A 26,378-nucleotide genomic window follows, 5' to 3' on the forward strand; every position below is an offset into this window, starting at 1 on the left:
TTGTGACGTCAGTTGTGACGTCGGCAGGCCTGCGCGCAGCCGTAACCGGTGTAAAGAAGATGGTGCTCATCAAGGAATAGTAAGTAGAAGTATTTTTTTCCACCTCTCCAGACCAACATTTTATTTGCTTTCGAATTGCACATGATAAACGAGTATCTGCTGGTTCTCGGTCACTTTTTGAGGGGAAAATGTGGACGCGCGGAAGTAGACTCGCGCCCGGGAACACCGGCTCGCGCATGAGGCCCAGCTTTAGCATTTAGCATTAGCATGCTAGGCTAAACGAAACTACTTGCCATTCATTTTCAACGAACGGTACGTTAGCACGCGATGCTATTTGTCGTCAAGATTAAACGACACCAAATCTGATGGTTCCCTTCCATATAAAACGTAATATACATGGATTTTTACCAGTTAATATTTTCAGAAAGTGTCTGACTTGAAAGTTAGCACATTGATTACAACAATTTTCCCCATTATATTAAAATATCGCTATTTAGTGATTTTTGTGCGGGTTTATGTGTAAGTAACATTAATGACAGGAAAACCGCTTGATAGTTCGGCAACTTTTTGAGTACATTTCCGATAATATTAGATTTTGTTGCCGATATATTAGCCTATATAATGTCGCAGACATCTATTTACGTCTAGCAAATATAGGGTTAATTACTTAGTTTAGCTTTTAAATGGACAGAAAGACTTAAAGGGAAAGTTCACCCTAAAAATTTTAATTTTAATAATTTTAAATTTTAATTACTCACCCTCAAGTTGTTCCAAGCCTGTATGAGTTTCTTTATTATGTTGAACACAAAAGAAAATATTTGAAAGAATATGGGCAACCAGACAGTTGATGGACCCCATTGATTTCCATAGTACGAAAAAAAAATACTATGGAAGTCAATGGGGCCGCCTACTGTTAGTTTACCGACATTCTTTAAAATATCTTCTTTTGTGTTCAGCAGAAGAAAGAAACTCATACAGGCTTGGAACAACTTGAGGGTGAGTAAGTCATGATAAAGTTATTATTTTTGGTTGAACTATCCCTTCAAAGTTCAAGTTTTAAACCGGTTAATGGCAGCAGGATGGTCTATATAGTTGAAAAGTGTTTATTGATGATTAAACATTGGTTCGCCTTGTTAACCACTTAATCTAACTATTCTTAATCTAACTATTTACTCGTGTGACTTGTTTTTTTTAGACACTTTCTGTTTTAGACAATCTTGAATGAATCCAAATTGGGCTTAAACCCAATTTGACAGGTGACCCTGCTTTTAAACGGCCTGCAGTCATTCATTTCCAACCTGTTCTTGTTTCCTTTCAGGTTTTATCTTTCTGCTCTCTAGGGGATCTAGTTATCACATTTTAATTAGGTTCTCATCTGTTGGACAGGACATGACATGCTTGAAAACAGTTGCTGTATAGCCTTTAATCTGAGAGATCGGATCAAGATTATGTCTCAATGTGCCACGTTATGAAATCCAGCACCTTTTTAACCTTCAAAGTATCCACCCTTTAGGTTTGCAAGAGAATGCAAATTTGAGCGATCCTCACGTCACGTGAATGCAACAGGTGTGCATGGCTTTTGTTCCTGAAAACCCACCGGACAGTGACAGAAATTTAGCATTATCATCTCACAGTGTGTTTGCTGTGACGACCTACGCCTACTGAATAGCCAATAAAAATGCAACATGAAGTGGTGTATTGATCAATGGGACATGGCAATAAAACTTAAAACTATTACCTCAAGCTACATTTGCAAAATTGGCATGCCAGTTTGGCCTTTTTCCTAACCAATTATCTGTCCATATTCTCCTCTTTCACAATTCACACCCTCTTTTTTTTCAGCGCACATAAAAAGCACATTTGCCAAAGTGCAATACATCTTGCTCTATTGTTGTCTATAATATTAAATGTTGTGACGTTTTATTCTTCTATGGTAACTTGCGTCGTAGCCTACAATTCAAAAGGTGTCATCATCGTACAGTCTACATATGTTGTACCCACCCAAGTTTATTAGATCCATGTCGTACAGTGTGATTTGTAATGATCTTATAGGATTCCCGAAATCGCAGTCTGTAGCAGGCGTTAGATGTAGCCTACTGTGTAAGACTCAGACTGTTGTAAGACCGCTGAAGTTCTGAGTCACTCCGCGGCTAAGAGAGCATTTCAGCCTCTTGAGGTTTTCAGGGGAGTTTCCATATTGAGGAAATGTTGAGTAATGTAGAAACTGATGTATGTTTTCCTTTAAAAACAGTTGTAGACTGTTTATTATGCATGCGGATGTTGAATTGATCCTGTTTCTGCAGTGCTTTGCATGTCTGTAGATTGATTATTTCTTCATAGATCAGGGATTGACGGCGCTTTACAGCTATCATAGATGGACGGTCATGGACGATTGATTGGTCGACTTGGTTTCTTCTCTTACACAACTTTCGTAAACATTAATGTGAGCAGTGGACTTGAAAACGGTTGTTTTATACAGTAAAAGTTATGTTTTATTGAAAAAAATGCTTAATAGCTTGCGTTACATTTAGAACTAACATTAGCCTATGTGTAATAAACCAATATATCATCGTCCAGGCTGATTATTAGTGCATGTTTGACCACAGTGGGTATGAAAGAGCTGTTGGCTCACAGGAAACCAGGTCTGAGTCTGAACAGGATCATTTCCCCTACACATGTGTTTTACTTTCCTGTAATGGAGGCAAAAAATTGTGGTTGAAAAGTGTCCATCTCATTTGCTGTCATTAAACTGTGTATTATGTGCCATTATGTATGTTTCTGAATATTGGAATTGTCGTTAGTTGATGAAATTGCTTGTTTACTACTAGTAATAGACTGATGATATATATCAGAAAGGCTGATTAATTATCTGATATTTACACATTTTGAGATTATCAACATTGGGCTATTAACAAATGAATCAATTTTGTTTTAGTAGAAATAGTTTAATTTAAACAGCATTTAATTAATTATTTATATATATATGTATGTGTGTGTGTATATATATATATATATATATATATATATTTATTTTGTTTTATAAATAATACATGTTTATAATATCATTATAATACATGATAAATACATTTATCAAGAAATGTATAAATATGTGTAATTGTTTATTAATATATGCAAAAAAACTTTTTAATACTATTACAATTTTATATATATATATAGGAAATTATAAATATTTATTTGTTAGTTATATTTATTTATTTATTTTAATATTCAAAATATTAATCAAATTTATTGACAAAGTTAGAAATTGTATAATGTAGCTAAAGTAGTCACTGAAAGAAATGACTGGTGGTGGAGTGTAAATTTGTTTTATTTTTCTATTTATTTTTATTTTGTGTCTTTGTGTGTGTAACATGCATGTTTTCTACATGTTTTGTAATTGTTGTTTCTTCTTTCAGTCGTGTGGTCTTACCATGCTCGGTGGAAGAGGTGAGTACAGCTTTTTTATTTTTCACACTTCCTGAGGTTCTGATAAGTTAAACATTAACTGTAAGTGCACAGTGTCACTTCAACCTTGAAAACCAGAGCCTTGTTTCCTGTGGTTTAATATTGCTGACGGGTTATTAGTTCGGTTAGCGGCATCAGTCATATCAGACAACTGTTTGCTTTGCACCTCCTCAATCTGATGTTTCTCTGGAGTTCAGCAACCAAACAATCGTGTAAAATCTCAGCGTTTTGAACTCGCCTGGCGCTTCGAGGATCTGATCAGAGCAACAAGGACAAGATAAAGCTTGTCATGCATGTAGAATCAGGCGCCCTCGGGGAACATTTGAGTCTCACGCTCTTTTGAGAAAAGCATGCTTGATGTTTGCTTGATTGGCATTGTTTGATATTTTGCGTTTAGGATGCCGTCGATTCATAGCACTCTGCAGTCAGAATACTTTTGTGAAGTCCTTTTGCAGCCTGACAGCTGTCAAGCTGGCTGTTTACAAGTGATTCCAGTTTCAGATGCGTTCATATATGATGCACAGAAACAAGAATCCTCTTTTTTTTAAAACACTCCAGGGCTCTGTTCCAAAACATAGTGAGCGCCTCACTCTTAGAAAAAAGCTTCAATGATTCTATATAGAATTCTAGGTTTCTTGACTCAATTTTAAAGAACCCTCAATGCCAAAAAGGTTCTATATATGGAGAAATTCCTTATATTATGCATAATACTTTAGTTTAATGTTTATTTACTGTTTTTCTAGCGATAAAGTCTGTTTACGAGCTTTTTAATTCATACAATTTATATTCAAATGAATTAAAAACTAAATCCTTAAAAGGATGCAATGATTGGAACCCTTTAAAGGTTCTATATATGAAGCGCCTGAAAAACCCTTTAAGGTTCTTTCTAGAACCTTTCCTTATTGATAAACAGGAAGAATACTAGGGGTGGGTGAAAAAATCGATTCTTAGATGCATCGCGATGCGGACGTGGACGATTCTGAATCGATTCATAAATGTCAAAAATCGATTTTCAAAAAAAAAAAAATTTTTTTTTTTTTTTAGATATGTAGCCTATTTATAATGACGTAATATTGACGGAACGCAAAAGACGGAACTCTGAAGCGCGGAAGTGCAGTGCCAAGACCGTCTGTCTGTGGCGTGCGCACATAACAGAGACGCGATGGCTGAGCGCGAAATCCAAACACCCTCCTCGTTAAAAGCTGACGTGTGGAAATATTTTGGCTTCTATGAAGTTGAAGGGGGAAAGGAGCTGGACAAGAGCCACACTAGTTGTAAGCTTTGTAGAATAAAACTAAAATATTTCGGCAACACGACAAATATGAGAAGCCATATGACACGTTTCCACCCAGAGGAGGAAAAACACTCGGCTGTACCAGAGCCGTTTCTCTCTATGGCTCTGGGCTGTACCGGTGTTCAGACGATTTCTGCTGCCTTGTCGAAAAATGCTACCCAAACGCGAATCGATCACAGATAATGTTGATTCATTCTCTATTGTTTCCATAATGGTGTAAATCTCACAATATTATAACATTGTTTATTTCATTTTAATCAGGGTAAGTGTATGGGGAGCATATTTTGATATTTTAAATGAACTAGCAATTATCACATTTGATATAACAAGTAAAAATGATATTTTTATATGAAATAAAATTATAATAAAATTCGAAGTTAAGAGTACAGTATGATGTACTGTTTTTATTTTTAAAACGGTGTGAAAAGTAAAAATTATCATCAAATATTCATCTTTGACCTGTCAAAGTTTCCTACAAGTCTCCACAGCAAGGATGCATAGATTTATGGGCGTGGTAAGCAGAAGAAAAATGAGTCTGCACATGCACCAGTAAGTAGCACATCTCGATGGGTAGCATGAATCGTCAGAACACCTGTTGTTGTTATATTATTAATTTACTACAAGTATGCTGCTTGTTCAGGCACACATTTATTTTCCTGTTGGTTCTTTGCAATGTTAATAAAATATATTGTACGTTAATTCTTTATGGGTCATTACTTTGTACTTTTAAAGCAAAGTATTTATATTCACACACACACACACACACACAAAAGATTCAGATAATCGATAATCGCTTTAGAATCGAATCGCAGGCCTCTGAATCGTAATCGAATCGAATCGTGAGGTGCCTAGAGATTCCCACCCCTAAAGAATACTGAGAATCCACGAACGGCATTATTAGTCCTTTTTCTAAAGTAAAATTTTAAACCCTCACTCTGAGTTTGCATGTTTTAATGTCCACAAATTCTTTTTGAAGAAATTACAGCAGCTATTGCATTTCTATCGTAAAGTGGACAAATATTAAAGATTAAGTGGACATAACTATTAATTAACATAAATATGAATAACTATTCATGCACATACCGGCAGCAGTTCCCTGTTTGCTTTTGTTAAACTGGTTTTGCCATAATGTCCCTCTAAGGCATCAATCAGTCACACAATGCAGAGTTTTGTCTTAATATCTGAAACTGCTGGAAGGCACATATTTTAATTATACGAGAGCTGTTTAATTCCCCAGATGCTGATCTGAGTGTTTCCTATATGAAGTCTGTAGGGTTTGTGTTTTCATGCATGTAAGACTGATAGTTTCTCTTTGATTATGATGTTTTCCTTATTTTACCAGGTAAGATTTAAAAAAAAAAAACTTCTCTTGATATCAAAATTTCTTTTCCGAGAGGACTTTTTAGGAGTGTACTAGCATATACTGTAGATGACCTCAAAGACAAGGGCTATTTTAGTAAGTGATTTATCCATCTAAGTGTTATTTTAGTTTCATTGAGATTTTAGATTCATATTATGAATTAGTTTTCATTTTTATATTTTCCATTTTCATTTTGGTTCAAATTTACTAATTGTTATTTTGTTACTTTTATTAGTCTTTATTTTTTTAATCTATATCTATATTTTTTTATCTTTGTCTATATAGTTACTATTAATTTTTATTACCGTTTTTTATTTTCTTTATTTTAGTACATCAAGTTAAAATAAATGAAAATGTTGCCTTTGCAAAAAGTTATTGTATATTTTATTTCAAGTAATGGAAATGTTTTCATGGTTTTAGTTAACTACAATTACTCTACAAATCATTTTTTTTATTTCATAGTCATCTTTGATTTGGTATTGACTTAAAGGGGTCCTATTCTGCTTTATTCCATGTTCATCTTTCTTTAGTGTGTGTAATGTTGCTGTTTGAGCATGAAAAAGATTGGCAAAGCACAAAGTCCCTCCAGCGGGAGTTCTTCTCTATATCAGTGTCAGTGTTTCTGAACTCCTGAAACGCCTCTATTGTAGTCTTGAGTTTCTTCCAGGAACAAACACGTCACAATATTCCTCATTATAATAATTCATACGCAGAATAAAGGGGCGGGGCCTGGTTGAGTTAGTTAGTAGTGTGTTAAACTGGTGGTTATGGTAAGGGGCGGGACATTTCCCAAACACACTCGAAGCGCTCGACCAATCACAACACACTGATCCAGTCGACCAATCAGAGCACAGTGTGCTTTTCAGAAGGAGGGGCTTCATAGAGACAGGAAGTAAACAGAGCGTTACTGACAGACTGGGAAGAGAGGAGCCGCAACAAGCTTTTTTCTACTTTAGAAAAGCCCAAAAACCACATCAAGATTTTGTACAAGCGCATAATAGTTCCTCTTTAAGTGTGGTTATGCACTGATCATCTGTACTTTCTAATCTTTAAACCTCACCTTTCTCTGCTCTCTGCCACTGCAGTATCAAGTCGGGCAGCTTTTCTCGGTGGCTGAGGCCAGTAAAAACGAGACGGGTGGTGGAGAGGGCATTGAAGTGCTGAAGAACGAACCGTACGAGAAGGAGGGCGAGAAGGGACAATACACACACAAAATTTATCACTTAAAGAGGTAAAAACAAAGTCAGCAGCTTAGGTTTATTCTGTACGCCAAGATGAGTTCATCAAACTAATAATATAGTCGTCATTTTTTTTTACAGTTTAAAGCTTTATATAATGCATTATAAAATTATTTTTAATGCATAAATGCCTTGCAATGCACATTATATGAATATTTGTTATAATACGTAATAATACTTATCTATTACACATTTAATGCATTAAAACATGACAAACAACCAATTTCAGATGTAACAAGGACTGCATATATTATAATGCATTATAACGTACATTATGAATACCTTTAGACTGCATTATACATAAAAGCTTTAAGGGTTACACACTTTTTTTTTTCACTTTTGATTACTGATATTTTATTCTAATGACACCTACACTTTAGTATAGTGAGATGTGACACATCTCAAGTGTTTTGCAACACCCATTATTAACACGCAAACCATTCAACTTAGCGCAAAGCTGTAAATAATTCTTCTGGCTTTGCTTCTGTGCTTTTATGTTTTGTGTTCGTCCAGTAAAGTGCCAGGCTTTGTGAAGATGATCGCACCAGAGGGGGCGTTAGTTTTCCACGAAAAGGCCTGGAATGCTTATCCATACTGCCGCACGAGTGAGTGGAAAACCTTTTCATCCGTTATACTGCACAATCCATGTTTTTATACACTATCATGTTTTTATTGCATATGACAATATGTAATGAATTACATATTGGGAAAGATGTTATGCATATACAATGTTTTTGATTGTTTCATGAAATTCTCACATTTGTGAAGAATTAGGCCAAAAACATACTCTGATGGTTATTGTTATTCCAGTAGCTTGCTATAAACATTTAAAAACGTTAGTTAAACATCTCTCCGCCAACCTGAAAGTTTATGTTCACTACACTGAGAACGCACTGAACACTTGAGTTGCATTACGATCTGAGCTATGACGTATTTTGTAGCTATAAAGTGCATTAGTTCCCAATTTTCAGCTTTTTCCGTTCATTTCTCCCATGGGGATTTAGGGATTTTCCACATGTATTTCTTTAAAGCGTTATGAGCCATGAATCAAGGCAACCAGCTCTGAGGTGAATTACAACATTACAGACTTAAATTTGAAGCAAAAAAGCATTTGAAAAGAAACTACTTGACGACTTTACCGTACGTTCACACCGCCGCCGACTTGAGCGGCAAAGAAGCTCTGGACGCCCTGTCAAGGACGCTTGTCAAAAAGTACGGAGAAGCTTGTTGACGCTTTGGTCGCTCTGACGTAGCAGGGAGAAGAGAAGTGTCACAACATGAAATGTCACATGAGATTGGTGTTTTTGCATTCCACTTCACTGCTTTTCTATTTAACTATGTAAACACGCGCTAGACTGTGTGCTCGAGCTTTGTGTCTTTTGCCGCGTCTCGCGAATGTCACAGCGTTCTAAAAAACGCGTTATTCAAGTTAAAATAAGTTTAACTTTAAGAACAAAAATGTTAACTATCCCAGCTATTTTATCCCATGCCTCGTTCTTTTGTAACTGGTCCCTGTAAGCAAACAATGTCATATCATAAATGATAGGAAACCCAGCAACGGCGATTATTAGCTTCTCCTCCATTTTATCTGAACCAATGTTTTGGTTCAGATGTAAACTTAAGTTTACATCATGTGTTTCTCCGGAATCAGCCAGCGCGGGGGACGTCTATATTCCGATTGGTTGCTGGCTTTTGCCGCTGCTTGCCGCTGAACCGCGTCATAGCTCATTACCATAAAGTTGAGCTACTTTCAACTTTCTGATTGACGCCCAAAACGCGACGCCGATGGATTTGACGCTCCTTGCAGCTGAGAGAAGCCAGCTTCCATTGAAAATGAATGACTTCCGGTAGCTTTGGAAGCTCAAGTCGGTGGCGGTGTGAACGTACAGTAAGTGAGGGGAAAGGACTACAATCCCATAAAGCACTATAAAGAGCATTATCAAATTAAAAATGGAGAAAAATAAACTACTAATTTAAAAATGTTGATTATCTATCTATCTATCTAAAGTATTTTGACAGCGAAAGGAGACCAACTCTATTACGTCAGTCGCAGTGCTTCAGTGGAGTGGGCGGAGCTAAAGAGCTCTTTTGACGCATTTTGCTTGTCTTGACTCTGATTTGTGGGATTTTATGTACAGCATCATAGGTAATGTAGTTTTTCACCACGAATTCCACTGTTAAAGAATTCCACTGTTTTAAAATAAGTTGAAATAATGTGGGCTGACGGCTTCAACTGAAGCAAGTACTGTTGATAAACAACCTCGTAGTTCACAGTAGGGCTGTCTTTAAAGGTTTATTGTTTAATCTTTAAGTTATTGTTAAAAATCAATTTCTCTATTGGTAAAAATGAATGGAGTCTTAACATCTAGAACTCGACTGTTGCACTCTGTAATTGTTTGCATTTATGTATTCAGAGTATGTTTTAGGCCTCGGACTTTTGAGTCATTTGTATTGGTCTGTTTTGATAGTGAAAATATGAATGTTTTCTGTGTCACCTGATTATTTTTCTTCTTTTATTTTTGCATGCTGCTCCATCCTCTTCAGTTGTGACTGTAAGTACAAAAACTTGCTGTCATTGTGACTAGTTTACTCTAAACTCTTAGTGCATGACCATTTAGAAATTGAACTAATAGAAATGTCTTTTTGTTTTATTGTTTATCATGTCAAATGTTTTGATCGTTTTGAAGTGCACGTGCTGTCTTTTTGATAAATTATTATTTTGTCATTGCACTTGATGACATTTATGCTTCTAAGTGTGGTTTAATTGTCTGAATATGTTTTGTAAACACAATATGTGTATATATTTTAGTTCAGCACACCAATCTTAACACCAGTTTACCTGTAGAAGTTGGAGGAAATGATATATTCCCTCCAGCATTAAAGCCAGCTTAAAAACACACGCTCTGAAGTTGTTGGACCTTCAAATGCCATCAAATGTGATATTTGCATCGCATGCACTGCTGAACCACAGTTTTAAGTGAAGTCATGCTGCCGTTTGTGACAAAACCTGAACATAAACATGCATCTTCTCCTCAGAACGAATACATGAAAGATGATTTCATGATTAAAATAGAAACGTGGCACAAACCTGACACGGGCTCTTTAGAGAATGTGAGTAAGACGTTTCTTTGTGATTTGATGTTTTGAATGCATCTGTAACATCATGCTCAGGCTGATATGTTTTTGGTGTTTGTTTATGCCCATTATCAGGTACATGACCTGGACCCAACTACATGGAAGACAGTGGAGGTCGTGCATATCGATATAGCTGATCGGTCTCAGGTTGATCCTGCAGTGAGTTCACTTTCCATCAGTCTCGAATCGCTTTGCATTGTTTGCATGTTCTTTGTTCTTTTTGGTAACATTACCCACTTTGAATATAATGCTAATAGTCCATCCCTGCTGGTCATCCTATGGTCAGATGGCACTCAAAAATAGGCTATTGATACCCAAACCAGGTTTAACCTTAATTTGCATAGTCACGCCTCCTGCTGCAAATGCATTAGGGTGTTTTCACATTACAACTTTGGTGATGGCTAATTGCACGTGATGTTCCTCTTTTTAAAGTCACTTTTAGATAAAAGCATCTACTAAATAACTGAGTCTCTTTGACATCAAAGACATTTAGAGAATTTTGATAAAGTGGCCTAGAATTATTTGAAGCTCTTTTAGTGGTCGACCGTTACGTTTTTGTTAATCGCTGTTAATGACTGATGCAGATCATCTCAAACTGGCCAAATCTGGTTTATCCATCTAGCTGGTATATCTGTCTGTCACTAGTCACTAGGGGGGGTAGTTATCAGTCAAATTAATTTTTACTTTGTTTATATAGTTTTTCTTTTTTACCCAACAAACATAAGGGTACAAACAAAAAAATCAAGTGCAAATACAAAAATAAGATGGTTCTTAATAATCACCATTTATTAAATGTATGATCGCAATGTATTCTCTGTAAAAATGCCTAATCCGCAGGGTGATGGACACGGAGATGGGTAAAAAGGTTGGTGGCTACACATTCTGCAGCGCCGCGTCGCGTGTAGGACAACTCGAGGTATCGCACACCGGACGCGCACTTTCTCGGTTTATGGCCAGCAGTAGTCTTATGTTTAAGGAGATTATGAAATTAAGATAATGTCTGTAGGCCTACTATGTTATGATTGTACAATTAAATACAATAGTTGCTGAGTCTTTGAGCTGAACACTTTACCTCAGAGCATCCATTAACTGAATGAATTGAGAATCACCTGAAAATCCGATAACATCAGCAATTTTCATTCATGCAGCTGATTTCTGTAAATTAATGTAAAACTAAATGTAGCCTACATTGCAGCACAGGGTGAAGTCATTCACGATGATTTGAGACAAATATAATGTTAATTTAATATAAAACTAAGTAAATGGCGCTCTGTGTTGCCGCAGGATTTTGAACAAGAGCCGTTGCTGGGTGCTGCGGACAGACGCCGAATGGCACAACCGGTGTGAAAAAGAGAAAGTGTGTTCGAATTTTAAAGACGTGGCCCTGCGCTTCTCGTCCAGTGTGCCCCGCGACCCCCTTTAAAGTGCTGTTTTCTTTTGAGCCGAAGAACTCCCATTCAGGCGAGCTTACTTTTTTCGGGTGTGGACAGTGTTTCACTCTCTCGCTCAGACGACGTTCTCCTCAGAGTAGCTGCACGGCCCGGGCTGCGTCTTCTTTGATAGGTGTCAGCAGGTGCAATACAGCTGAGACGTCAACCAGGTACTCGAGCTAGAGTATTTACGTGTCATGTTATCATAACAGTCCTATTCATTTTAAACATCGTGGTTATCGCCAATACCGGTATATCGCCACACTCTAAATCAACACGATGTCGATATTTCATGCTTTGAATATCACGATTATCGTCAACACCCGTATATTGCGACACCCCTACATTCAACGGTACTATATATTCTTTGCTGGTAATGGGAAAGCACATACTCATATCTATCAAGATAATACTATTATACTATAATACTATATATCATAAAATTATCTTGATACCACAGATCCCCTTTGTTACTGTTTGTTTTTGCTTGTAAGTGTGAGCATTGTGTTTAAATTAATAAAATTATTCATTAGGTTCATACAAAAACATCACAGATTCCTCAATCTTTAGCACAAGAGGCATCATTAGCCTCAAACATGCACATATGACGTGTACTTTGAAACTATTTTCAATGTGCTGTGATTTGGGATTTGCTAATCCTTATCCCACATGCTATATTTAGGCTGGCTAGTGTGTGATTTGTGATTCAGCCTGTAGCCGGTGTGTTGCATAAGACTGGATTAGGGTGACGTGACATTAGTGTGTGGACCATTGCCCTTCTAACCTGCATTACTCAAGGTTCACTGGTTTACCAAGAAGGCTCCTTATCATTACTTATCAAGGCACTGAACCTTCTGTCTGCGGCATTTTTACTGCACAAACTGGTAAAAACAGTCAGTTTGAAGCTGTAGACGTAAAACTCAAGCCTCAAGAGCAAACAAACTGGCTGCCGGTGTCGTATGCTAGCAGACACACATCGCATCAAACACCAGCAGCTTTGAATAAATCCAAATACGCTTCCATGAGACCTCATTCTGGCTCTGTGCCAAACACACAAATATAGCTGCGTTGGTTTGACTGGAGTCAGGAGTGTACAGGTTATCTGACCTGTAGAGGGCCGCTGAAGTGACTGCTCTTCTCATGCCTGAGCACTTTTATGCTTCGTATCTTTAATTAGTTAAGTGGATCAGTCCTGGTTAGGGTTAATCCTTATTCCCATATGTCCACGGTACTTAGCGCCGAGGTTTGAGAGATTAAAAGGTAGAGTGCGAGTATGTGCAAAAAGATGGAAATGGTGGGAATTCCCAAACTGAAGGTGGTGGGAAGGTGTTTTTTAAGATAACGTGTTGCAGACACATTTAGTGACGTTTCAGCATCATTACTCCAGTCTTCAGCATCACATGATGCTTCAGAAACCCTTCTAATGTGCGTATTTTTTGCTCAAGAAACATTTATTGATATCGATGTTGAAATTCAGTGTTGGAAAATTATTATTTTTTTAGAATTCTTTGCAGAGTAGAAAATTCAAAATTTTTAATGCGTCCTTGTATTTTCCCTCCAAAAATTGCCTACATTGATGATCACAAATGATTGCAGCAAATCAACATTGTAAAATTATCTCTGTAGGATCATGTGACACTGAAGACTGGAGTAATGATGCTGAAAATTCAGCTTTGATCACAGGAATAAATTATATTTTAAAATATATTCACATATGAGGGTATAAAAAAATATTAAACAATATTACTGTTTTTACTGTATTTCTGATCAAATAAATCCGTAAATAAATGTTGAGCAGATAGAGAAAAAATATCAAACTTTTGACCTACGAGTTGAATAGGATTTAACTTGTGCTTTAACTTAAGGCCTGACACTAAGGAGAATGCAGATAGACGTGATGATGTCATATGCTAATTAGTGCATCACGCCATCTAGTGACATTTGGCAACTTTTTGAGCAGGTTTTAGCTAATTATCACTGAAAGTGGTTAACAATAGAGATAACATGAAAAAAAATCATGTTCCTGGTCTTGTTTTGCACAATTAATTGGTAATAATTTACAGCTTTACATCAATTTATTATCCATCTCTGAAATTACTTCTATGCCAACTTAACGAAGGCAGTGTGGAGAAATATGAACCATAAAGGAAATATAAGTGATACAAATTGTCATTCTTTCAGGATTATAAACCAGATGAGGACCCAGAAATCTTTCACTCAGAGAAAACAGGCCGAGGACCTTTAGGACCGGACTGGAAAGTGAGTGGCTCTATTTAATTAATTTATCAGACATTTATTATTAGTTCCCCTATTAACTCTGTTCTATATGAAGATCTTGTGTGATTTCTCCCTGAATAGAAAGAGCTCTTGGCCAAGCCAGACGCCCCTCGTATGTGTGCGTACAAACTAGTCACTGTCAAGTTCAAGTGGTGGGGCCTTCAAACCAAAATAGAAAACTTCATCCACAAGGTAAGATAATCCGTACGGCGCAGTGGATAAGACACATGCCTTTGGTGTGAGAGACCCGGGTTCGAATCCACTGTGAGACACCAATGTGTCCCTGAGCAAGACACTTAACCCCTAGTTGCTCCAGAGGCGTGCGACCTTTGACGTATATAGCAATTGTAAGTCGCTTTGGATAAAAGCGTCAGCTAAATGAATAAATGTAATGTAATGTAAAATGCAATCACGTATTGGACACAAAATGAAATATTTAGTGGTCTAAAGCGCTCTTTTTCATGTGAGCACTCGTGATGTATTATTAAAGCAATAAGGCCTTTACTAGAACAGGTTTTCATACTTAAATGTTAAACAAACAGATTATTTTTCCCATATTCTCTATTGTTGCGGCTCCTCTCTTCTCAGTCTGTCAGTAACACTCTGTTTAGTTCCTGTCTCTATGAAGCTCCTCCTTCTGAAAAGCACTCTGTGCTCTGATTGGTCGGCTGGACCAGTGTGTTGTGATTGGTCAAGCGCTTCCAGTGTGTTTGGGAAATGTCCCACCCCCTACCACAACCGCCAGTTTAACACTACTAACTCACTCAACCAGGCCCCGCCCCTTTATTCTGTGTATGAAACATCGAACAGCAACATTACACACTAATGAAGATGGAAAAAAAACATAATATAGGACCTCTTAAACTATGGCAAGTTGTGTTGCGCCAAATTTGACGTTAATTATATCAAGCATTTGTCTTCTCATTGACATCGAACCTGGAGTGATGCATCTCAAATCTGAATGAGATTTGAGATGTGTGTCAGTTTGATAATTCCCTCTGTATTCTTCCAATCTCACAATGCTTTTCAATAACAGACTTTTTTTTCATCTGCGTTTGCAGCAAGAGAAGAGAATCTTCACCAACTTCCACCGTCAGCTCTTCTGTTGGATTGACAGCTGGGTGGAGCTCACCATGGCAGACATCCGCAGGATGGAGGAGCAGACGCAGCGAGAGCTGGAAGAGGTGAGAAGGGCATTATGGTCTGAAGCACGTATAGTTTCCTCCATTGCATTTGCTCCCACCCATCCATGGCAGACCTCCTCATTCCCAGCAGTTCACATCATGAAACGCTATTCTTTCCACATTTTGGTTTTATTCATGAATGTGTATTTAAAGGCGTAGTGTGAGTTCTGTGCCTCTAGTGTCACAAAAGGGAATTTCAAAAGTGAAGAATATCATATTCATATATAAATGTCACAAACCTCTCAAATTAAAGAAAATTACAGCTCATTTTAAAAATAACGATTATATGTCCACTGGCATTATGTCCAGTGAGTGAATGTTGAACTGATTCAGCAAGTGAGATTAGACTAAAACAGTTTGAACTATTCAAAATAGCCATTTCAATGCTTGCCGAATGCCGTTGCTTCGTATGTTTCTAATTATTGAATTAGAGAGCTTTTGTTTTATTTGCAGTCTTTTGTTATTAAATTCTGACTACAAGATAAATGACAACTGGTTAGTGCGCTATTGCAAGAAACAACGTGTATTTGTGCGATACATGTACAACCTGTACATCATCTGCCTACAGTGCACATCTGGACTGATTTTATTGCGTAATATGGGTGTTTATATGTGGAATAAAACATTAGTACCTGTGATATTAGCACCAGGGGTCATTATTTGACTGTAGACCTAAAATAGTAATAAATCTGCTTCTGGATGTTATTGAAGGGGTTACAGATTTGAGCTATATTGGGTTTTTTTACGGCTGGTCACTGCTGGCAGCGTTCTCGAATTCTCTATTTTCAGTTGTGTTTTTGTTGAACGCGTCCCAGCTCAAGTGTATAGTATTTGGCCCAGATTCTTTCCTCTACCCAGTAAATATGATGATCCAACGGCACGCAGTCTCTCCAAACTCTGACACGCTCTGTGATCGCTTTCAGCATGCAGCCAAGGAAAACCACAAACTCTTCACTGCCTGGGAAATATCGATCAATACATTCTCATCCAGATCCCGAAGGCGTAGTCGCTTATTAGTTTTATTCTCAAGCGACGGTTGGCCAAGACCAATAAAGTGATTCCTCAACCGTCAACCCGTCAGTCAAGTTACGAGTTATATCTTTGTCCTAACCAGTTCATCTGTAATTGCCTTCAGTTGTTAAGGCTGGCATTTATAAAACAAGCAGTATATGTAGTAAAACTTTATATTAAACAAACAGTTTTTTACACCGCTACTATACGGTTGCCAAGCAGAAAATATGTATTTGGACTAATATTTGACGAATCAAGTTTGCTTTGGCTTTGCCGTGCTTTACAAAAACCTTCCAGGGTATATGTTTTTTCAAAACCTCTTTTATGGAAATGATGGTGAATATATTTCCAATGAGGATTATGTCAACATTAACCCATTCAGTGCCTCTTTGCTGACATTAAACTGTTGGGTGAATCTCACGAAAACGGTCATGAATGCATCATATTTCTCACTAAAATTAAGAAAATGAAGCATATTTTTGGACCATTAATATATATTTTTTGTATTCTGAAATGTAAAAATGTTGCCATTTCCCAATAATAAATAGCTTGTAATGTAAAGTAACTACTTTTTACAAATACATATATACATACATGCATACATACAGTAGTCAACATTTGAAGTGGATCAAAACAGTTAATCAAAGTTGTCATATGACATGAACGGGTATTGTTCAAAATTCATGTATAACTTTGAAAGTTTTTGATCCACCTCAAATGTGTGTGTGTGTGTATATATATATATATATATATATGTATATATATTAAAAAAGAGAATTATTTTATTTTATATATAATCAGATTATATATATAATTTATTTATCATTTATTTTATTTACATTAAGGTACAATTGTAATGTTGTTCTGAATTTGTGTTGTTGGTTTTACCCACACAGCATGATTATTACTGAATTACAATAAAGAAATTGGTTTTATTTATTTGAGAATTTATATTTTTATTTTTATCACTTTTTGTGCTTTTTTTAGGTACTTTATTACTATGAAAACGTCTCAGTGCAAAAGATCTGGTGACAATTGTAATTTTTTTTTTTTTATGTAAAAATAAAAACTTTCTCAAATCCCTGCTTATAGACTTCATTAGGTAGGTTGATTCCCATAAATATGATGACTTGGCCATTTCTACCTGCATTGACTCAGATATGCTTTTATGTTCTGGTCGTTGCCCAGTTTGAGGTTACCTGACACTTTTCTTCCAGGTCGACGCCAGAAAGTGGAAAGATTGCACCTAACGGCATGTTTTGTTTCTAGATGCGTCAAAAGGGATCCGTTCGAGGCACAACGGCAGCCGATGAGTAGCCGAAATCCTTTTTAGTAACACAAGGCAGGTGGAGAGACTCCGTAAGGAAAAGCAGTCGCTCCGTCGCTCACTCTTTCTCACGTTCTTTTCATCCGCCGCCACCCACTAACCCATCACTTCACTGCCTCCATTTCAGCTAACCACAACTAACTTTACTTCTGGTGCTCTCCTCTCAGCTGACGTGTGGGCCAGCGTAACCCGAGTAAAATTGTTAGTCATTTTAGACAAACTCTTGGCTGAACCGCCCGATAACTCGCTCAGGCCAGAGGAAAATAGTGCCTCAACGGCGCAAATTAAAAGCAGGTGTTAGCAGCTCCTTGAAAAAGCCTCATCTGCAACTTCTAATGGTTTTAGACTCCAGTTGAAAGGTAAAAGGTTTTTTTGAGACGTTCTTGATGTTTAAAGCAAGTGTGGTGGCCAACGGCTGTAGTTTCCAAAAGCAGCGTTCTTCTGTTGAGTTGTTGATCTTCTCTCTAAATGAAGGCAGGTTTGTGATGTTTACAGGAGCAGCTGCAATGGCCTTCTTTTTCTTTTCCGTTATTCTCATCCTAAAGAGTTAGTGCATGCAAACACAGTTATTTACTTCCATCCCGTCATTCCAAACGACTCCACATGACTTGCTTTCTTCCATGGAGTTTTTTTTTCATCTCGACGTTTGTTTTCTGTACAATGAAAGCATACAGTGATCACATGCTATCAAGCTCCGTAATAACAACATTAAAGAAGTTTATATGATTTATGTGCTATATTTTTAAGTCTTCTGATTTTGCTCTCAAATATTAATATTCAAATATGGAAATCCAGTGGAGATTTGAGAGATAGGAAATATTTGCAGAGAATGAACACCTAAATTTCAGTTTGTTCCAGGGGTGTAACGACACCCTCATGTCACGATTCGATACATATCACGATACTGAACTTGCGATATGATATAATTGCGATACTCAGATATATGATAAATTGTTGTTAAAAAATATGTACTCTTGATTAAACTGCTAAATTTGATATTACATTGTGTGTTTAAATCAATTGGCTTTGAATTGGTGCTGGAAACCCCATGCACAGGATAATAGAGACACCAGAATAACAATATTCATGATTCTGAAGCTGAAAATACATAATTATTTTAGACGAACATGTTTGCACTCTTTCACTGACTAGATATGGTTAAAATAATGTAGGCCACTTTTTCAATCGTTTGGCATTATCAGGACCCACAAATATTCCACCATTGTATTATTATACATTATATTCAACATTATATATAGTAGTTTAATCTAGTACTGACACTAAAACTCTGAAAACTTGACTTTTTTTCCTCACATAGTAATTTTTGTCTGAACTATACGCAATACAGATTGTCATTATCCACGATACATATTATTAAATTTTTCTATTGCGATATATTGTGACACTCCTATTTTGTTCATCTCATAAAAGGTGTCAATGAGCTCAGATGACTTGTGCTATAGTGCATGTGTTGAATGGACTGCTATTGTAGTCACTGTATACTTTCATTGTATTCAAATGAGCAACCTGAATGCTTCTTTAATAAGAAATAAACTCATGCAGGTTTGGAACGATTATAAAAGATGACAGCATTTGATTGAGTCAACTATTCCTTTATTGTGATATTGGTCGTGTGTTGCACGTCTTTCAGAGTTGCATGAATCTTGTGCTGATCATGCAGCGTCTCTGTTAATTTTATAGACTTTCTTCTTCTGGAGAGAAATTGAGCGTCTGTTGAGAGTCAGAATGAAGCACAGCCGCTTCATATTTGTGTTCTTCTCCCTCCCTCTGCGTTTGGCTGCGCTGTAAAACGATCTGGAAGAGATGAGACTCTCCTCGGCCGCTCTTTCCAAGCGTCTCTGCCCAAACTTGTGCTTTTTTTCTCTCCCCTCTTTCATTTCTCATTTCTCTTCATCGCTCCATTGCTGCTGCTTGGTTTCTAATCACCGCTTTTGTGTTTGTTGATTTTTCCAAAGTGTGTTTGTATTCGGCGCATGTGAGCGTGTGTGTTTCTGCTCTCTGATTTGAGTGAGCGTGCGTTCGTACACGTTTGAGTGTGAAAAAAATGTCTTGTATTCACACTAACCAGGCACGATGAAAACGAAATGCTGCAACGATGCCACAAAATCATGGCACATCAGAAGTAATTAGTAGTGTTTAGTAAGGCACTACTATTGTTAGTCAAACTTAGTGATTCGAACCAACTTAAACTTTAAAATTGCCCAACATTGTTTGTACTGCAGATGTGAATGATTCCTCAAATCTGCATATTAAGTGATTAGACTTAAACCTTTTCACTTGTAGATGATAAAACGGGTGAAAAACCTATCTAGAGATCTATTTTAGTATTATTTTTATACTGTTATATTATTTTTACTATTATAACATTTTATAGTATTAATATTTTGAATTGGCTTTGTTTTCGGTTTACTTTTTTTTAAGTTTTAGTTACTTTATTTGCTTTTGTTAATTACAGTAATTACAGTTAGTCATTCTAGTACATCTACTTATTTTTAGTTTATATTTCGGTAACACTTTACAATTAAGGTTTAATTTGTTTGTAAATATTTAACTACACTATCAAACTTGAAGAAAGAATGAAAAACACCACAGCATTTGTTAATCTTAGTTAATTTACAAATTTTTTTAAATCGAAAGTTTTATTTGTTTACATTAATGTATTGTGAACAAACAAGGAAAACTTTTATTTTTATTACCTGAAATAAGTCAAATGTAGGCTAAATATTGGATGGAAAACACTTAAAACTAACAAACTAATTGAAATGTTGGTTAAAGGTGGGGTATGTGATTTGGAAAACGACCGGCAGATTTTGAAAATGCACAATTCAGATGGCTTCTTTCCTCCAACGCTGGCTCTGACTCCACCCATTCGAGGAACATCGACGCGCAATCATGCACAAGCGAAAACTCAGATGCGCGAGAGATTGTAATGACGATTTACTACTAATCCTGGAACCGGCTTTACTGACGAGATGCGCATGAGTCACGAGCTTTGAGTATGCGCACGAAGGGGGTCACGCACGCTGGGGGGAGGGGGGTGTGGTACGACCGTTTGATTGACGAACTTACTGTCCAATGATTCCAGGTGGTCTTGGAAATCATTGGCTGGAGTTTTTCGAGTCGTGACCGTTCCACAGATGATTAAATTGCTTAATTTTCATTTCAGTGCTTCTAACTCAGTGGCTGTAAGTGGGTTAGGAATAGGATTTCAAGTTATTTTGAAAAAATGGACAAAAAAAGAGAAGCACATAACCCCACCTTTAATGGATTAGCAAACATTAACTAGCAAGCAATATTTATTTTACAGCATTTATTATTTTTGCTAATGTTAAAGAATTTAGTTAAAAATAAGCAACTTTATAGTGTTCCGCTAAAAATGTAAAGTTGGTTTAATGTTCGGCAGGATTTTAGACCATATAAAATATATATATATATTCTGTAGGATTTTAAACCAATGAAAAAACTTAATACTCTTAGAAAACCAGTGTTATGTTATTTTTATACTATTGTTATTTTTACTAATGTAGTGTTATAGTATTTTGAATTAGCTTTTTTGAGTTTAATATTTTCGACCAATGAGATTCCACTGTAACCAAATTAAAACCAATCGTTTGTCACATGATAGGCAGCATTCACGTTATCACTGCCTGGTTAGCGCGTGATGGTGGAATGATTCATGTTTGCCTTTATTAGCTTGGCTTCAATCACGCATTCAAAAAGGTTCCTAACGGTCACTGTTTTCTTCTCTCACACCTGTAGCTTCGTAAAACTGGTCAGGTTCGAGGCACCAGTGCTGCTCACGAACAATGAGGCAAAACTACAAGAATCCAACCATGATGACGCTTGACGAAAGACATCAACGCATCCAACAAACCGGCCGGCGGCGCCGTCGTCCTCCACCAGACAGCAGAATGACACAATGATCAGTAGTACTGGACAGGGTGGACACACTTGTGCGCTGGACAAGACTTGACCTGTTTTCTAGATTCAGGCATGTTGATCCAGTGACTATCACCACTTTGTTAGGACGTTTAGAAATGTCAGAGTATTGCTGTATGGTTGTGTTATTCTATTTCAGAAAAAAACGACTTAATTTTGGCAGGCATCGGACCAATTATTTGTTTGTTTTTGTTTGGTTATATTTTTTCATAATGGTTCAGATCTTTACTTTTCCTGTCTGTGTTTTAGTCTTTTCCCCTCAGATGAAGCACTTCTTTTTGTTTCCTAATCAAGGGTTTTTAATTTGTCCTATCTGCGTAGTCCTGCTTACCATCTCTTGTTTTTCTAGGAAAACGTGTGATGATGCTTGCACGGCATGCACATTTGTGCGCAAAAACACACGTCCACCTCGCAGAATTTATTTATTTTGTCTGCGAGTGTCTTTTGCATGAGCTCAGGCATGTTTTTAAGAGGGTCTCCGAGACCCTTCATATGACGCAACCCCCCTCAGGACTCTTTAGTTGAACATGGTTCTCCTCTCCAAAATCCAGACTAATTACCAGAGCAAATCGCTGCTGCTTTTTTATTTTTCGAGTGGCTTTAGGACAGGCGAAGTGCTTTTATATGGCTAATCTACCTGTAACGCTTCAGGGTTCCCACGCTCACAGAAAACCTGGAGATATCAGGGAAATGTTGTGATTTCCAGGCCTGGAAAAGTCTCGGTTCATTACATGTGTGCATGCAGGGAATAATTTCATTTAGTCCCTCAAGCACAAATCGCAGTTAAAATAGCACTGTTGCAATGCACGTAGTTCTTAGTGGTTTCAAAAGCAGAAATGTGAAAATCTAAATGGCCATTTTTGAGGTGTAACTACTTTTCCAGGTGGATGAATCTCTGGTTATGGATGTAACTTCTTGTGAGCAGCGCTTTGCTGATCCTTTTCTGGTATCCTTGCGCATATTATGCAAATATTACTGGCGTTGTCATGACAGCAAATTTAAATTCGCTGTCGCTACACAAGCACAGTCAGTAAGAGATTGTATTGCAGAAGGCTCATGTTTGTGCCTGTAGTTTTTTGAGGGGCCCTGAATTCCTGTATTACATGCTTTACTGTAATTGCATTTTTTGCAAGGGATAAACTGAAATATTCTCTGATTAACAAACTGCTTGAATTGATCCCAGGACATTTCTATAATGAAATGTAAGGCGTGCATACAGTAGTGGTCAACAGTGATGTCCGGCTTAGGAAAATTGACATCTTCATCCTTTATTCAAATATAGTTACAAATTTTGTAAGCACATTGTGTAGTTGTGCTTGGAGTCGATTGTTTTATTTGTGATTATAATGCAATGAAACATGACAAATTGTGTGGGAATAATTTGAGTCTTACAAAAAAATTATGAACACGTGCAAAAATGAGGGAACCAACTAAATATGAATAACTGATTACGTTATATTAAATGTGAGCTTTTTTTTTTCTATGCACTTTCTTGTTTGCATAGTAAAATAAAACCTGTAGCTGGAGTTTACCTTTTTTGCCAAATAATGTTGTCATATAAATACTGTAACCAAGTTTAGTTTTGTTCTTCCATAATATTTTAAAGAAATCTAAAATATTTTCCTCACATTTTGATGGTTTAATCAAACTCATAGGGTTATTGAAAACAAATATCCCCTATGGACATCACTTTTGGCCACTACTGTATCTATATAATTAATGTATTTATATAGTGAATATTAGTGTGTATGAAATGATGGCCTGTAAGCGTCGTGGGAACCCTGAGCTCTGCACCTGAATGTGTGTGTCGATGCCTCAACAGATGCTTAGGACAAAGAGGAGAGCTTTATAAACGCGTTTCAAAGACCTTGATATTTGTATAGTTTCTATATCGTGTCAGGTCAGATCTGAGCGAGGATGTGCATGTAGAATAATTCTACTTCCTGTCCTCCTCGTCTCTGGCCGTCCTGCACCAGCTCAGATCATCCAGCCTAGTTGTATCTTCTCGTTCATAGTAGCAGGTTTTTAAAGTGTGTGCGGTTCTCCAGAGGAGACAGAGCAGATTATTATGGTATACTGTGGCCAGTGCATTAGTGTCTGTTTTTCATGAACAGCTGACGGTTGCAGTTTGCACATTTGAAACGTGAGTCTCATTGTGATTGTCCAGGTAGTGTTTCACATTTGCAATAGTTTTAATGGAAAATAGTTTCTCACTGGATTGCATGTATTGCTTCTTAACGTCCCTTTCATTTCAAGGTCCACAAATGTTCACACGATCATGCATCTTGTCATACGACGGGCTTCGGCCTTCATTTCAGTCAAGGTGACATTATTGTGCACCTGTGTTTCTTTTTCTTATAGGTCTTTGGAGTTCTGATGGGAGGAAGTCAGGTTTTGATTTTTCCTGTTTCGTATGTTCTCTAGAGCAATCAGTGCACTGACGTCTGTTCGGCAGACACGAATACTGTCTCGAGTCTCACGGATCGTGTGTTTACTTTTGTACACGTACAGGGCTTTTAGGCTAGCGGGGTGGGCATGGGGATCGTTCAGAGATAACGAATCAATCATGTATTGTAATCTAAGCTTGGAGATTTTTTTTTTTCTTGGGGAATTACTCAATGCTGTTACTGTCTTTTTCTGTTTGAAAATCAGGTGAAATGTCAGCGAATGTACAATGGTGTGATTTTATTCTGTTTATTTTTTTTTCCCCTGCAGCTTATAAATTGAACAATTAACGGTATATCTAATAAATTTCGACACCAGTCGTGCTTGGGATTTTATTTTGAGTTTTCTTTACACTGTGCTGTTTCATGCTTTACTTAATGTCTCCTAAATGTCTCTTAAAAAACCTTGAATTATCAGTTCATTTTAAAACTGCTTTTAAGCCCTGGAACATCAGGAAATGTTTTCTGCACTGATAATATTTATTAGGATTAAATATCCAGTAACACTTTTGAAGTAACATCAGTTATTGCATTAAAGTCCCTCTTTAGTCAATAGTTTTATCCATTAAAACTTATCTTTGATCACCAAACGTGAATGAATTTACACATGGTTTGTCTTAAAGCATATTAAAAACAACACAGACATATAAACAACCATTAAAAACTTGATTTTCACCACAGGGGGACTTTAATTAACAAGCAATGCATTTGTTACGGTATTCATTCATCTTTGTTAATGTTAGTTAATAAAAATAACTGTTTATTTTTTGTCAGGTGAAGTCAGTTAAATGATGTTAACAGAAAACAACGTTTGATTTTAACTGTGTATTAGTAAATGTTTAAATTAATGCTAAATGGATAGTTTACCCAAAAACGAAAATCGTCATTTACTCACCCTCAAGTTGTTCCAAACCAGAAGATATTTTGAAGAATATGGAGAAACAAAGTGTTGATGACTTCCATAGACATTCTTCAAAATATTTTCTTTTGTGTTCAGCAAGAAATTCATACGGATTCTGGATCAACTTGAAGGTTAGGAAATGATGACAGACTTTTCATTTTTGTGTGAACTATCCTTTTAACTAAGATGAATACATGCTTTAGCGGTATTTCTCGTTGTTATTTCATGTTAACTAATGTAGTTTACAAAATTAACCTTATTGTAAAGTGTTTCCAAATATCTAAACCCAGTCTTAACCGTCAGTATGAAGGTGTTGGGACTTTAAATGCTACATGTTACATCTGTTTGTGGTCACTGAAGTCTAATGGGATTTTTCCTAGTTTTCCTCTGTTTCTGTCTGACAGCAGCACTAGATGGCACTGTTCCTCTTTGTCGAAGAAACAGGTAATGATTTGATTATGAAGGCCAGAGGGACCTACAAAATGCGTCTTATAGCTCTCCATTTACTATCCCTCTATTAGTTTAATTTCTTCTGTCATACCTATCAATAAATGGCCACTTATATTTCACCATAAAACCTTTTAGTAGCCTAATGGTTGTGGTTTGTGAGAGACGGTCTATTTGTAGTATAAGGTTTTTATTTCTACAATTTCTTAATTACTATGCATTAAAAAGCTTTTGTTGTAAAGATAAATAATTTGACCCATGCTGCAGCAATGAGTTCTGAAAATACATCACAATCACCGGTTACTTACAGGAAATTAACCCACATTCATTATCTCTGGCTGCCATTCGTCACAGCTTGAAAATGAAGCCTGTTTCATGCATCTGCTAATTTACTAATTAACTGATGCATATTTACTACATTATCTGTGCATAAAGGAATATGGCTATTTGAAGGATTTGGGAATGACTGAATATTTACACTGAAGCGTTTTAAATGATGAAAAATGTAAATTAGAGATCTAGTATTTCACACATAGAATTAAGCATTGACATTTTTCTTAGGCGTCATATTTTTCTTTACATGTTTTTATAATAAGTAGCTCGGTGGGTGGAAAAAATCATCCCAGGGTAATTAAAAAATCTATAGATACTATTTTACATGTACAGAATTAATACTGCTAAATCTAGTTTTGATATTTTTATCAGCTGCTATTGATACATATACCTAGAAATCTAGAATCTGTGAAAGACGTTTAAGACCTAGACGTGTTGTTTCTTATTAACCTATAATATTGTATAAATACGTTTTACATCTCTTTTAGGCTTCCTTAAGCAAAGCCCCGCCCCTTGTGCGTCAAGCCCCGCCCTGGTGCGCGAAGCCCCGCCCCCTGCGCATGTGTGCCTGT

General features: G+C 36.7%; 1 protein-coding gene across 1 annotated transcript; it reads left to right on the forward strand.

Annotated features, from left to right (window-relative positions):
- pitpnb (phosphatidylinositol transfer protein, beta) lies at positions 1 to 24,449 on the forward strand. The gene is made up of 11 exons (XM_077243766.1): positions 1 to 79; positions 3,417 to 3,447; positions 7,205 to 7,350; positions 7,871 to 7,962; positions 9,902 to 9,909; positions 10,394 to 10,468; positions 10,568 to 10,651; positions 14,104 to 14,181; positions 14,281 to 14,391; positions 15,261 to 15,383; positions 21,502 to 24,449. The coding sequence occupies exons 1-11, from the start codon at positions 60 to 62 to the stop codon at positions 21,550 to 21,552; spliced, it is 819 nt and encodes a 272-aa protein (XP_077099881.1). The 5' UTR covers positions 1 to 59; the 3' UTR covers positions 21,553 to 24,449.
- Positions 24,450 to 26,378: the final 1,929 nt, after the last annotated feature.

The sequence above is a fragment of the Siphateles boraxobius genome, unplaced genomic scaffold, assembly GCF_051911475.1.
Source record: "Siphateles boraxobius isolate OS27281-9 unplaced genomic scaffold, OSU_SipBor_1 25, whole genome shotgun sequence".
NCBI lineage: Eukaryota > Metazoa > Chordata > Actinopteri > Cypriniformes > Leuciscidae > Siphateles > Siphateles boraxobius.

What these genes read in the sequence shown, in the direction of transcription:
- pitpnb (XM_077243766.1), top strand. Translation starts at nt 60, where the DNA reads ATGGTGCTCATCAAGGAATA. An exon ending in ATGGTGCTCATCAAGGAATA is followed by an intron (nt 80 to 3,416) that starts GTAAGTAGAAGT and finishes TTCTTCTTTCAG; the next exon opens with TCGTGTGGTCTTACCATGCT. An exon ending in AAAATTTATCACTTAAAGAG is followed by an intron (nt 7,351 to 7,870) that starts GTAAAAACAAAG and finishes GTGTTCGTCCAG; the next exon opens with TAAAGTGCCAGGCTTTGTGA.